Genomic DNA, 13,258 nt, shown 5'->3' on the forward strand with positions numbered 1-13,258 from the left:
TGAGCACAACCTCCCACCCAATCACCAAAACTAGACTAGACTAGAGAATTACCTAGCTTCCTTCCAATCAGTCACAAAGTCCAGTAGGTATCCCTTCTCAAATACTAGTCTCATCCAGTGGTGTGCTGGTGAACATTCAACAACCAACTCTTTGGGGAAAGAATTTCCAATTTGTAGTGTTTGCCAATTTCCATGGTGTAAACCCTCCCTCGTGGCCAATGGCAAGCTGCTAACACAACACAGCAAATAGGGATGTGGGAAGAGATGTACACACGCTTTGTACAAGCTGGCTCCAGGACACCAGGGATTTCCCACCTTCCCGACACCCCCTCCCCGCTGCTGCTATACTGGATCAGAGTTTCATGGCATTTAAGACCCCAGGATCTGTCCCTGCTGACAATTCTAGCCTCATGGACCCCTATTCCTGGAAGCTTTGCCTGACACCTTTTTGTCCTTGTTAGGTCATTTAGGTGACCCATAATGCCATGTGTACATCTCTGTTGTCATATCACATTGCTGTGGTATGTGTTTATGTCAGTCTTTCTCACTAATCTGTGAACTTGCTGAGCACAGAAACTGATAGTACTGACAAAGGGTGGTAGTTATTGAGCTGGGAACTATGCTAAGCATCTTAAATGCATTATCTCATTTCATCTTTGGGTGCCTGGCTGGCTCTGTTGGCTGAGCATCTGATTCTTGATTTTGGCTCAGGTCATGATCTCATGGTTTGTGGGTTTGAGACCCGCATCAGGCTCTGCGCTGACAGTGCAAAACCTGCTTGGGATTCTCTCTCTCCCTCTCTGTCCCTAACCTGCTCGTGTTCTGTTTTTCTCTCTCTCTCAAAATAAATAAACAACCATGAAAGAAAATTTAATCTTCAGAACAATCCTATGAGGTAGATGCTCTTATTATCCTCATTTTATAGGTAAGGAAATTGAGGCACTGAGGGGCTGCATGATTTGCCCAAGGTTGAAGAGCTGGTTACACAAATCTACAGCCAGAGTTGATCCCAGGCCTGATTGTAGAACCAGGACCCTTAACTACTAAGGCCTCTTCGTCTTTGTGTCTCTAGCAGTTGGGACTCTTTCTAGTCCGTAGCAGGTGTGTTGAGTGATTTAATAAGGGAAGGCTCATGTTGGCAGCATCCCTGACTAGTCTCGCTCAGCTTCAGGCCAGTCTCCCAACAGCAAGAAACTATAAACCTGCTCACATTACCCCTCTGATGGAAATGTTGCAATGTCTCCATAACTTTCAAGATAAATTCCTTACCTTGGTACCTATGAAGCTTCATGATCTGGTGTCTGTTAGTTTCTCTAGATACCCCTTCCACTCTTCATCATCACATTTATTCATTCAAATTTTATTACTTATCCAACAGATGCAATATTTATTGAATAGTTAGGCCTAACAAGGTTCCAGCCCTTGTTCTAGGATGTATACAAAAGAGGCAGTTTATCCCCTAGAGAGGCTTAGAGGTTAGTGAGAGAGACAGACACACACCACACAACCACAGGGGTTGGAACAGAAGTGCATTCAGCTTTCACCAGGGTCTGCAACAGGCATTGTCTCCGTCTCTGACATGTTCTTTACTTGGCTCTGGCCATACTATTGGCACATTTCCACAGGAGTCCTGCTGCTGGTTTTATAAATTCATCTGCACATGCTCTTCTCTGTTCTTAGAATTTTTCTTAATAACTACCTACTTATCTTTAAAAATTCCTCTCAAGTGTCATCTGCAAGGAGTCCTTCCCCTCTCCCACCCCTGCCAGCCTAATTGAAAGCTCCCATAGTATTCATGTCTACACCCATCCTAACATTTAACATGTATGGCTCTAGCTGACTTTCTTGTCCCTCTCACTGGATTGTGAGCTCATTTCTGATTTTATTCCCGGACACAAAGTGGACACTAAGTATATATTGAATAAATGAATGGAAAAATTAGTGAATTAATGATTGGAAATACCATCTTTTCTCATCTAACTCTGAATTGGCTGTGGCTCTAAACACTGACATTAGATTTGAAATCCAGCTTTAAAGACATCCAGATGGCCAACAGGCACATGAAAAGATGCTCAAGGTCGCTCCTCATCAGGGAAATACAAATCAAAACCACACTGAGATACCACCTCAGGCCAGTCAGAGTGGCTAAAATGAACAAATCAGGAGACTATAGATGCTGGAGAGGATGTGGAGAAACGGGAACCCTCTTGCACTGTTGGCGAGAATGCAAACTGGTGCAGCCGCTCTGGAAAACAGTGTGGAGGTTCCTCAAACAATTAAAAATCGATCTACCCTATGACCCAGCAATAGCACTGCTAGGAATTTACCCACGGGATACAAGAGTGCTGATGCATAGGGGCACTTGTACCCCAATGTTTATAGTAGCATTTTCAACAATAGCCAAATTATGGAAAGAGTCTAAATGTCCATCAACTGATGAATGGATAAAGAAATTGTGGTTTAGGGGCGCCTGGGTGGCTCATTCGGTTGGGCGGCCGACTTCGGCTCAGGTCATGATCTCGTGGTCCGTGAGTTCGAGCCCCGCGTCGGGCTCTGTGCTGACAGCTCAGAGCCTGGAGCCTGTTTCAGATTCTGTGTCTCCCTCTCTCTGACCCTCCCCTGTTTTGCTCTGTCTCTCCCTGTCTCAAAAATAAATAAAACGTTAAAAAAAAAAGAAAAAAGAAAGAAATTGTGGTTTATGTACACAATGGAATACTACATGGCAATGAGAAAGAATGAAATACGGCCTTTTGTAGCAACGTGGATGGAACTGGAGAGTGTTATGTTAAGTGAAATAAGTCAGGCAGAGAAAGACAGATACCATATGTTTTTACTCCTACTTGGATCCTGAGAAACTTAACAGAGGACCAGGGGGGAGGGGAAGGGGGGAAAAAGTTACACAGAGGGAAGGAAGCAAACCGTAATAGACTCTTAAATACTGAGAAAAAAACTGAGGGTTGATGGTGGGTGGGGGAGAGGGGAAAGTGGGTGCTGGGCATTGAGGAGGGCACCTGTTGGGATGAGCACTGGGTGTTGTATGGAAACCAATATATATGTATGCATATACATACATCTATACAGATGTATATATATATACATCTGTATAGATGTATGTATGTACATGTATGTACACGGATGTATGTATATATACATCTGTATAGATGTATGTGTATATATGTATATATATTCATACATCTATACAGATGTATGTATATATATATAATCCAGCTTTATTTTCAAAACAAAATGTCCTTAGCAAATGAGAGAATTTGGTTTCTCCTCCTCTCCTCCATCTTCTCTTCTCCTACCCCTCCTACTCCTCCTTTGGAGTACTCATTAGCATTTCTGCTTGAATTTCTCATGAACACTGGTGTATCATAGGGAAACTATCTTTATGTTTAAACCCAAAGGGCAACCATTTAGGGGGATCCTCACTGTTGCTTTTTAGAAACTTTTAAAAACCTAGGGGCACCTGGGTGGCAAGGTTGGTTAAGTGACCATCTCTTGATTTCAGCTCAGGTCATGATCTCATGGTTCATGAGATCGAGCCCTGCCTTGAGCTTCAGGCTGAGCATGGAGCCTGCTTAGGATTCTCTCTCTCCCTCTGCCCCTCGTGCTCTCTCTCTCTCTCTCTCTCTCTCAACTAAAAAAAAAACAAACCTAGAGTTGTTGTAATAGACAAATGTTGTCATCTTGGCTGTTGTCTGAGTGCTCTGGGCAGGGATGCTGCAGGACAAAAGGTGAAAGAGTCAGTAAAGGAAGGGACAGGTGGCATCTGGGTTGAGGAAAGTGATGTGGGAAGGGAGTCTATCAGAAGGTAACAGGAAAGGACTGGTGGGTGGTGGATGGGCAGGTGGATGGAGAAAGCAGAATAAATAAAAGGAAGGTTCTTGCTCCCTACTCACACCTCTGGAGAAGTATTGTTTCCTCAAATGTATATATATGTCTATTAACAAGTCCTGTGTATTCAACTTGGACTTGTCTGTGCTAATCCCTAGTGGATTGATCCCCTAACTATGTGTTTTTTTCTTGTCTGTCCAAGGCCGAGGGGTAGCAGGACAAGTTACCATGTGTCAGCGGTCGCTGTGCCTAGAAGGGGAGGCAGAGACCTAGGGTGAAGAAGGGCTTTCTTTCTGAGAGCAATAAAGAGGGCAGTCCTCTGGCATTCCCAGGAGGCCTGGGCAGCTTCTCCCGTTCTGAGTAGGATGGTGACAGCCACAAAAGACAAATGTAGAAAAGGGTAGAATCCAGGCTTGAAAGCGAGCCTCCCTGACAGGGGGTGGGCTGCCTAACAATGCCATCTCTGCAGGCTTGGGTGTAATAAATAAGTGTTTAAGACATTTATAGCAAAGTGATTATTTTTAAAAGCATGAGATTTATTTAACAGTCATTTAAGAGTTTCCCTGTGTGCGTGTAAAGCCTTCTGAAAACAATTTTATCTGACAGTATGGATTTATCTTGTTGAGTAATTTCCTTTGAGTCTGGAAGGCATAGATGTGATTTTAGAGTCCTAGAGAAAGTTGGCTACTTCGGGGATCAACTCTCCTTGTTCATTAAAGTGTTTGGACAGGCTACATGGGGCAGGTCCTGGGAGCTGTGGACCGTCTCCTATTTCTGCCTGGGGGATGGAGGTGGGGGAGCATGGGTCATAGAAAGCAAGTGATACATCGGTCAGGTCTTAGCATCTGTTGTCCACCTCCAATTTTTGCCGGGGCATTGTGTGTGTGTGTGTGTGTGTGTGTGTGTGTGTGCGCGCGCGAGCACACTGTATAAAGCAGATGGGACACCAGCAGGGGCTTCAGTGGGAAATTAAACAGATCCTTCCTTCCATCTGCTTCTCTTAGCAATTGGCTTGACCAAAGCCCAGTGAAGTAGTAGAAGCAAATCAGTCTTGCCTGCAATTTGGAGCATGGGATGGGGTGGTGATGGTGGGGAGGGGAGTGGGAGCATGCTCAGGAATCAGGCAGCCTGCTTGGATTCCCTGCGTACCACTTACTAGCTGTGAGACCCTGGACAAGCTAGTTACCTATGTAACCACTTTGTCTTCTGTGTAAGCTGGAAACATTAGTGTCCACCTCCTAGGGCTCTTATGAGGATTGATGAGTTAGGTAAAGTGGTTCTCTTTGCCTTGGCTCAGAGTCAAAAATCCAAGCTACCTCTGAATGTCCCTGGACAGCTATGATAGCTCTGGACTTCATTTTCCTTCTGTTCTTATCCCTTTATAGTCCTTTCCCACAAAGCAACCAGAATGGCCTTCTTTTTTTTCTTTTTGTTTATTCATTTATTTTTTGTGGATTCCACACATGGGTGAAATCATATGGTATGTGTCTTTCTCAGTCTGACTTATTTCACTTAGCATGGTACCCTCTAGGTCCATCCATGTTGTCACCAATAGCGCTATCACATCATTTTTGTGGTTGTGTAATATTCCATTGTAGATATATACCACATCTTCTTTATCTGTTAGTCCATTGATGGGCACTTAGGTTGCTTCCATATCTTGGATATTGTAAATAATGCTGCAGTAAACATAGGGTTGCATGTATCTTTTTTTTTTTTAATGCTTATTTTGGAGAGAGAGACAGAGCGATCAGGAGGGTGCAAAGACAGAGGGGGACAGAGGATCCAAAGCAGGCTCTGCACTGATGCAGAGAGTCCAATGTGAGGCTTGAACTCACAAACTGTGAGGTCATGACTTGAGCCAAAGTCGGATGCTCAACTGACTGAGCCACACAGGTGCCCCTATAACTTTTCAGATCAGTGTTTCTATTTTCTTTGGGTAAATAACCCATAGTGGAATTGCTAGATCAGATGGTATTTCCATTTTTAATTTTTTGAGGAACCTCCATACTGTTTGTCACAGTGGCTGTAGGGAGGAAAACTTTTAAAGATGTCAAGCGTATCATATCGCTTTCAAAAGGCTTCCCATTGCTCTGACCACCTCCCCTAGCCCCTTCCTTGTGCTCCTGTGCTTTAGCCACCCTGGAATTGTTTCTCAAGCCGGCCCTGTGCTCTTGCCCTTCCTGTTCTCCTCTGCCTTCCATGCTCTGCTCTTGGTCTTTGCATGGCTGGCTCTTTTCTGAGACGCCCTTCCAATCAGAAGGAACGCTTTCCTTCTGATATGATAAGCCTGCAGCTTATCATATCACTCTGTTTCACTTTCTTATGAAAATATCCTGTTTACTTATTGTTTCTTATATGTCACATCGGTCCTCCCCTCGCCCCCATTGATGCCACTTTTCCCTCCCTTAGAATTCAGGCCCCCTGAGGGAATTTGTCTTTTTGTCTGTTTTACCCCCTCTTGGTAGGTGTTTTTTTTTTTTTTTTTTTTTTAGAAGAGTGCAAGCAGGGGAGGGGCAGAGAGAGGGGGACAGAGGATCCAAGGCGGGCTCTGCACTAACAGCAGCGAGCCAGCTCACCAACTGTGAGATCATGACCTGAGCTGAAGTCAGACATTCAACTGCTCAAGTGACTGAGCCACCCAGGTGCCCTGGTAGGTGCTTGATAAATATTAGTTGAATCAGTGATAGAACGAATATGTCTTCCCCTGCTCATCTCCATCCTATTCTTTCTTTAACATCTCACTCAAGACTAAACTCCAGTATGTACTATGAGGTCATTTCTCACCATCGCAACACTTAAGAATATCTTCCATCTATTTCCCTCCTAGTTTATGTCACTGAAAAAAGTGGGTGATCTCTCTTCTCATTCCCTCCACTTCTCTTTCTTCCTCCCTCTCTTCCACCTGTCTCTGATATCCATCAATATTTCCCATTTGGGAGGTGCTCAAGATTTTAAAAATTTTATTTTAATTGGTGAAGTAGAAAGCCAAAAGCTAAACATATAATGGTCCTCCTGTCACTAGTGCTGTGATCTGAATGTGAGCGTCCCTTGCCCCTGGAAGAATACAAGGAACTGGATTACATGAGGGATATTGGTGTGGGGGCTAGACAGTTGATGTGTTATATATTAAATTGTGCCTAGGATAAAACCCACGAAGTTAATAATTGGTGAATATAAGTGAAGGGCGCAAGTGAGTTCCTGTAGCTTCTCTTTGGGTTTGAAATTATTTCAAAGTAAATTGTTAAAAATTCTTTCCCTCTCAAAAAATGCACAAAGTTAAATTTATCAATCTTTTTCATCATAATTTTTGGCTTTTAGGCTGTGTTTGGAGAAACCTTTATCTTAAGATCATAAGAATATATTCTTTAAATTTTTTTAACGTTTATTTATTTTTGAGAGAGAGATTGACAGAGTGCGAGTGGGGGAGAGGCCGAGAGAAAGAGGGAGACACGGAATCTGAAACAAGCTCCAGGCTCCGAGGTGTCAGCACAGAACCCAACATGGGACTCGAACCCATGAGCCATGAGATCATGACCTGAGCTGAAGTATGACACTTAACTGACTAAGCCACCCAGGCACCCCAAGATCATAAGAATGTTAACTCATACTTCTTTCTATAGTTTTATTTATTTATGTTGGAATTTTTGCTCTATCTGGAATTTTGGTGTGGAAGTAGGAAAATAATCCATATTTTACCCCTCATATGTCTAACCAGTGTTCCCCAAAACTTTTATTGAATAATCACTCTTTTATCACTGCTGTCAAAGATTTGTTTATTGTGTACTTAAAGTCCTAATATGTTACATGTATATGTGATATTTCTTGATATATCCTGGATATATCCTACATCCTTTGATGTGTCCTTGCGTGTATTTCTCAATATTTATTTACTTCCTCCTCCATAATTTTTCTGGTGATTTTTGACTATTTATTCTTCTAGAAGAACTTCAGAACACTCTAATTCGGGGATTAATTTCAGGCAACACACAAACCAGTTCAAAGGGGTTAATAGGGTATATGCAAGAGTTTGTCATGTAATTGGAATAAAAGTCAAACAACCAGGCTTTAGGAAGGATTAAAAAATCAAGAAGGACCTGGGTTAATGTTATGGAGATATTTAGACTATTACTCTAATTTGCCTAATAATTATATGACTTAATCTCAACCATCAGCTCTAAAGTCTAGTTCGGGGCACCTGGGTGGCTCAGTCAGTTAACCATCTGACTATTGATTTTGGCTCAGGTCATGACCTCAGGGTTTGTGAGATTGAGTCCTGTGTTGGGCTCTGCATTGATGGCACAAAGCCTGCTTGGGATTATCTCTCTCTCTCTGTCTTTCTCTGTCCATTCCTCATTCATACTCTGTCTCTCTCAAAATTAATAAGTAAACATTTATTTTTTTATTTTTATTTTTTTCAATATGGGAAATTTATTGTCAAATAAATTGAGAGAGTGATTTGTTTCCATACAACACCCAGTGCTCATCCCAAAAGGTGCCCTCCTCAATACCCATCACCCACCCTCCCCTCCCTCCCACTCCCCCCAACCCTCAGTTTGTTCTCAGTTTTTAAGAGTCCAATAAGTAAACATTAAAAAAAAATAATAAAATCTAGTTCAAATTCTTAGGAGAAATAATTGAATTGGTCACTGGCTAGCCAATGGATTGGTTCTTCCTGATTCAGGTGCCTGTAGAGGTTGTGTTACAAATATGGCTACTAGAGACTATTTTCACAAGGGTAAAGTTCTTAGAAAATGAATATATGGGTTTGGCAGATGTTATCAATAATGTCTAGTAAAAGTTTTATGATACTGAATCCTTTAGTCTAAGATCAATGTCTTTCCATTTGTTCAGATCTCTTCCTATGACCCCTCATAGAGTTTTTTTTTTAATATTGTCCCCAAATATATGTTTAGGTATTTTATACTTTTTGTCATTTTGAATGGAATCTTCTGCACTATATTTGTCAGAATTGTTGATTGGTTATTTTTTGTGTGTAAGGAGGTAATTATTTTTTTTACTTTTAATCAACTACTCTGTTGAGTTTTCTGGTTATTTTGAATTGTTGTCACTTTTTTCTCCTGAATTTACTAGGTATAGAGTCATATTTTCTACAAATATTGTTTCTACAAATTGTTCTACAAATATTTCTACAAATATTGTTTTGTTTCTTTATTATATATTCCTATGTTTTATATTCTTTTTAAATTCTAACATCTTTATTATTATCAGAAAGAAACCAGTAAGTTTATTTTCATTTTTTTAAATCAAGGAAAAGGATAGAAATATTGTGTTACATTTTGTGAAGTCTAACAAAAATGTGAAGCAAGATACTGAACTTCTTGTTGAGCTTAACTGGAAATAATCTGCCCAACCATCCCACCTTCCTCCCTCCCTCCCTTCCTTCCTTCCTTCCTTCCTTCCTTCCTTCACTTCATCCATCCATCCATCATCCATCCATATATGCATACATCCATCCCATAAATGTTTATTGCTGCCTTTTTTATACCATAGATTCATGTGGCTACTTTAAGAAGGACAACACCCCTGCTCCTAAGGACTTTAGATGGAGAAACAGCCACAAAGGCAAGCAATTATAATAGTATATAAGGCAAAGCACAGGGTGTTAATGGAGGCACATAAAAAGGGTACCTACACCAGCCTTAGACAGGCAGGGAAGGAGAGTAAATCTAAAAAGATTTCTAAGGAAATATTTGAATGGAAGAAAGATCACACTCTCAGTAAATGTATTATGCCATTTAGTTGCTTTAAAATTCTTGGATGAAGCCATGTCAATATCTTTAGCTGTTAGCCATTCTGAAATCTTCATGAATCTCACGATTTTCAATTTGCCTTTGCAGCTCACGGGACCAGTGACAGTCTGGGGAACCCGACGCTGGATACAAGTCTGCTGGAGGAATTCTTGGGCAATGATTTCGATCTGGGGGCCTTGTAAGTAATGAAAGTACTGCTCTCCATTTGATGTTTTAAAAGTTATGAGATAGTTAAGTGAACTAGGAAGTGTTCTCTCCTCTTCTGTTTTCCAGAAAGGCATGGATGGAGTTGATGTTTCTTCTATAAATCTTTGGCAGTTTTCACTGAGTGAGGTCAGCTGGGCCTGGAGTTTTCTTTATAGAAAGGTCCTCCCTTTCTAATTCAATGTCTTTACTAGATACTGGGCTATTCAGGTTATCTATTGGTAGTTGTCAGCTTAGGCAGTTTATGTGTTTCAGTGAATTTACTGATTTCATCTAAGTTGTCAAATTCACTGGCATAAAGTTATTCATCATATCCCCTTATTTTACTTTGAATGCCTATAGAATCTGTAGTGATGATCCTTTTGCTCTTCTTGATATCAGCAATTTGTGTCTTTTTATTCTTGATCCATCTGGCAAGAGGTTCATCAGTTTTTCAAACCCTTTGAAGATCCAGCTTTGGTTAAATTTATGTTCCTAATCATTTTTCTGTTTTGTATTTCATTGATTTCTGCTCTTATATTCTGATAATAGCATAGATACTTCAGCTTTCTTTTATTTTTAATTTACATACAGTAGTATTAAATTTTTATCCTGTATATAGTTTTGTGAGTTTTGACAAATTCATAGAGTTGTAGAACTGCTATCATGATCAGCACAAACAATAGCTCCCTCACCTGAAACATTTCACTGATGCTTCATAAGGGAAACTTATCACCCACCCCAAGACCTTAGTGACAGTTGATCTGTTCTCTGTCCCTATAGTTTTGCTTTTCTGGAATGTCACATAAATGAAATCTATGGTATATAACATTTTTAGTATGGCTTCTTTCACGAAGCATAAAGTCTTTGATCGATAGTTCATTCCTTTTTATTGCTGAGAAAGACTCTGTTGACTGTTTATAATACATTTTGTTTATCCATTTGCCCATTGGATTATTTCCAGTTTGGGACAATTACAAATAGCTTCTTTAAATATTAATGCACAGTTTTTTATGTGGTCAAGAGTTTTAATTTCTTTTTTTTTTAATGTCTATTTATTTTTGAGAGACAGAGTGCAAGTGGAGGAGGGGCAGAGAGAGAGGGAGACAGAATCTGAAGCTGGCTCCAGGCTCCGAGCTTTCAGCACAGAGCCTGATGCGAGGCTCAAACTCACAAGCTGAGATCATGATCCTGAGCCAAAGTCAGACACAACTGATTGAGCCACCCAGGTGCCCCAAGAGTTTTAATTTCTATAGGGTAATATTTAGAATAAAGACTCCTGGGTCGTATTTTAAGTGTAAGCTTAACTTTATAGAAATTGCCAAATTTTCTAGCGTGGCCATACCATTTGCCATTACCACCTGCAGCATATGACACATCCGATTGCTTCTCTTTATTGCCAGTTCTTGGTATTATCAGTTTAAAATTTTTTTCTTATAGCTGTTCTGTAATAAAAAGCTATTCTATAGTGGTATCTCACTGTGTTTTAACTTGCATTTTCCTAATGATGGATGATGTTGAGTATCATTTAATGTGCTTGTTTGCTATTTGTATGTTTTCTTTGGTAAAGTGTCTGTTCAAATTTTATGCCCATTGAAGTTTTCTTACCTTTGAGTTTAGAGAATTGTTTAAATATTCTGTATATAAGAACTTCGTTGGATTTGTGATTTGTGAATATTTTCTCCCAGTCTGTAACTTTTCATTCTTTTAACAGTGTCTTTCCCAGAACAAAAGTTTAAAAATTAAAAAAAAAATTTTTTTAACATTTATTCATTTCTGAGAGACAGAGAGAGATAGAGCATGAGCGGGGGAGGGTCAGAGAGAGAGGGAGACACAGAATCTGAAGCAGGCTCCAGGCTCTGAGCTGTCAGCACAGAACCCGATGCACGGCTCGAACTCACGAACTGTGAGATCATGACCTGAGCCGAAGTCGGATGCTCAACTGGACTGGACCACCCAGGCACCCCTAAAATTTTTATAATGTCCAATTTACCCATTTTTTCCTATACAGTTTAAGCTTTATATCTATGCAATATAGATACTGCCTACTCTAAGTTCCCCCAAATTTTCTTCTGTTTCCTTCTAAAAGTTTTAGAGTTTTACATTTTACTTTTAAGCCTATAATCCATTTTGAGTTAATTTTTCTGTAAAGTTTGAGATATAAGTTGAGATTAATTTCCTTGTGTATGGATGTCCAATTATTCCAGATTTATTTGTTTAATAACCATTCTCCATTGAATTACTTTTAGTAAAAAATCAGTAGTATTTTTTATCTAGCAAAAAATCAATTGGCCATATTTATGTAGATCTATATCTAGACAAATATTCTGTTCCATTGATCTATGTGCCCATCATTCTGCCAATACTACACTATCTTTAAGAGATATATTTTCTGGCTAGAAGTCTCCCCCCTTTTCAGCCTCGAGAAATAGAATAGAAACAGATGAGGGAGAGGGAGAAGATGAGAAAAAAAAAAACAACTCTGTCACACAGTGAAGATAAATCAGACATAAAATGAGGCAGTGGGAATATAGGATATGACTATAGCTTGAACCCACATTCTGCAAGATCATGACCTGAGCTGAATTTGGGCATTTAACCAAGCTGAGCCACCCAGGCACCCCAGGGAATTTCTATTTTTAAGGGATATATTTTCTGCACATAAAAATTCCCCCCCTACTTTTCAGCCCTAAGAGACAGAATAGAAACAGATGAGGAAAAGGGAGAAGATGAGAAACAAAACAAAACTCTGATTTCTATCTTGGTTATTGTGCTTTTATTATAAGTCTTGAAATCATATAGTGTAAGTGCTCCAAATCTGTCTTTTTCAAAATTTTGGCTATTCTAGTTCCTTTGATTTCTCATATAAATATTAGAATTATCTTGTTGGTATCTGTACAGTCCTGCTGGGATTTTGATTAGAATTGTATTAAGCTCAGAGATCCATATGTGGAAAGTTGGTATCTTAACAAAATTGAATCTTCCGATCCATCAACATGGTATATCTCTCCATTTATTTAGGCCTTCTTTGATTTCTTTCATCAATGTTTTATACATTTCAGCATGTAAATCCTGCACATATTTTGTTAGATTTATGTCTAAATATTTCATGTTTCTCTTTGAGGCATTATAAATAATAGTTTTTTTCCTCAGTTTTAGGTTCCAATTATTCATTACCAACATATAAAAATAGTATTGATATTTATATATTGGTTAGGTCCTGCAACTTAATGAAGTCATTTATTAGTTCTAAGATCTTTTTTTTAAATAGATTTTTGGGGATTTTCTGTGTTTACAATGATGTCATATGCAAATTAGGACAGTTGTATATCCCAAACTCTATGCCTTTAGATACTTTTTTTTTTTTTTTTTTTTTTTTTTTTTTTTTTTTTGCTTTATTGCACTGGGTAGGACTTTGGGTATAATGTTGAATAGAGAAGTAGAGACAGCAGATGTACTTG

General features: G+C 39.6%; 1 protein-coding gene across 1 annotated transcript in view; it reads left to right on the forward strand.

The window, feature by feature from the left end:
* Nucleotides 1–13,258, forward strand: part of MYRFL (myelin regulatory factor like) — a 126,550-nt gene that overhangs the window by 22,287 nt on the left and 91,005 nt on the right. Inside the window, exon 2 of the mRNA XM_047867337.1 lies at nucleotides 9,702–9,792. Coding sequence (XP_047723293.1) covers nucleotides 9,702–9,792 — 91 coding nt within the window. The remainder of the gene's footprint in view (nucleotides 1–9,701; nucleotides 9,793–13,258) is intronic.

This window comes from Prionailurus viverrinus, chromosome B4 (assembly GCF_022837055.1).
Source record: "Prionailurus viverrinus isolate Anna chromosome B4, UM_Priviv_1.0, whole genome shotgun sequence".
Taxonomy (NCBI): domain Eukaryota; kingdom Metazoa; phylum Chordata; class Mammalia; order Carnivora; family Felidae; genus Prionailurus; species Prionailurus viverrinus.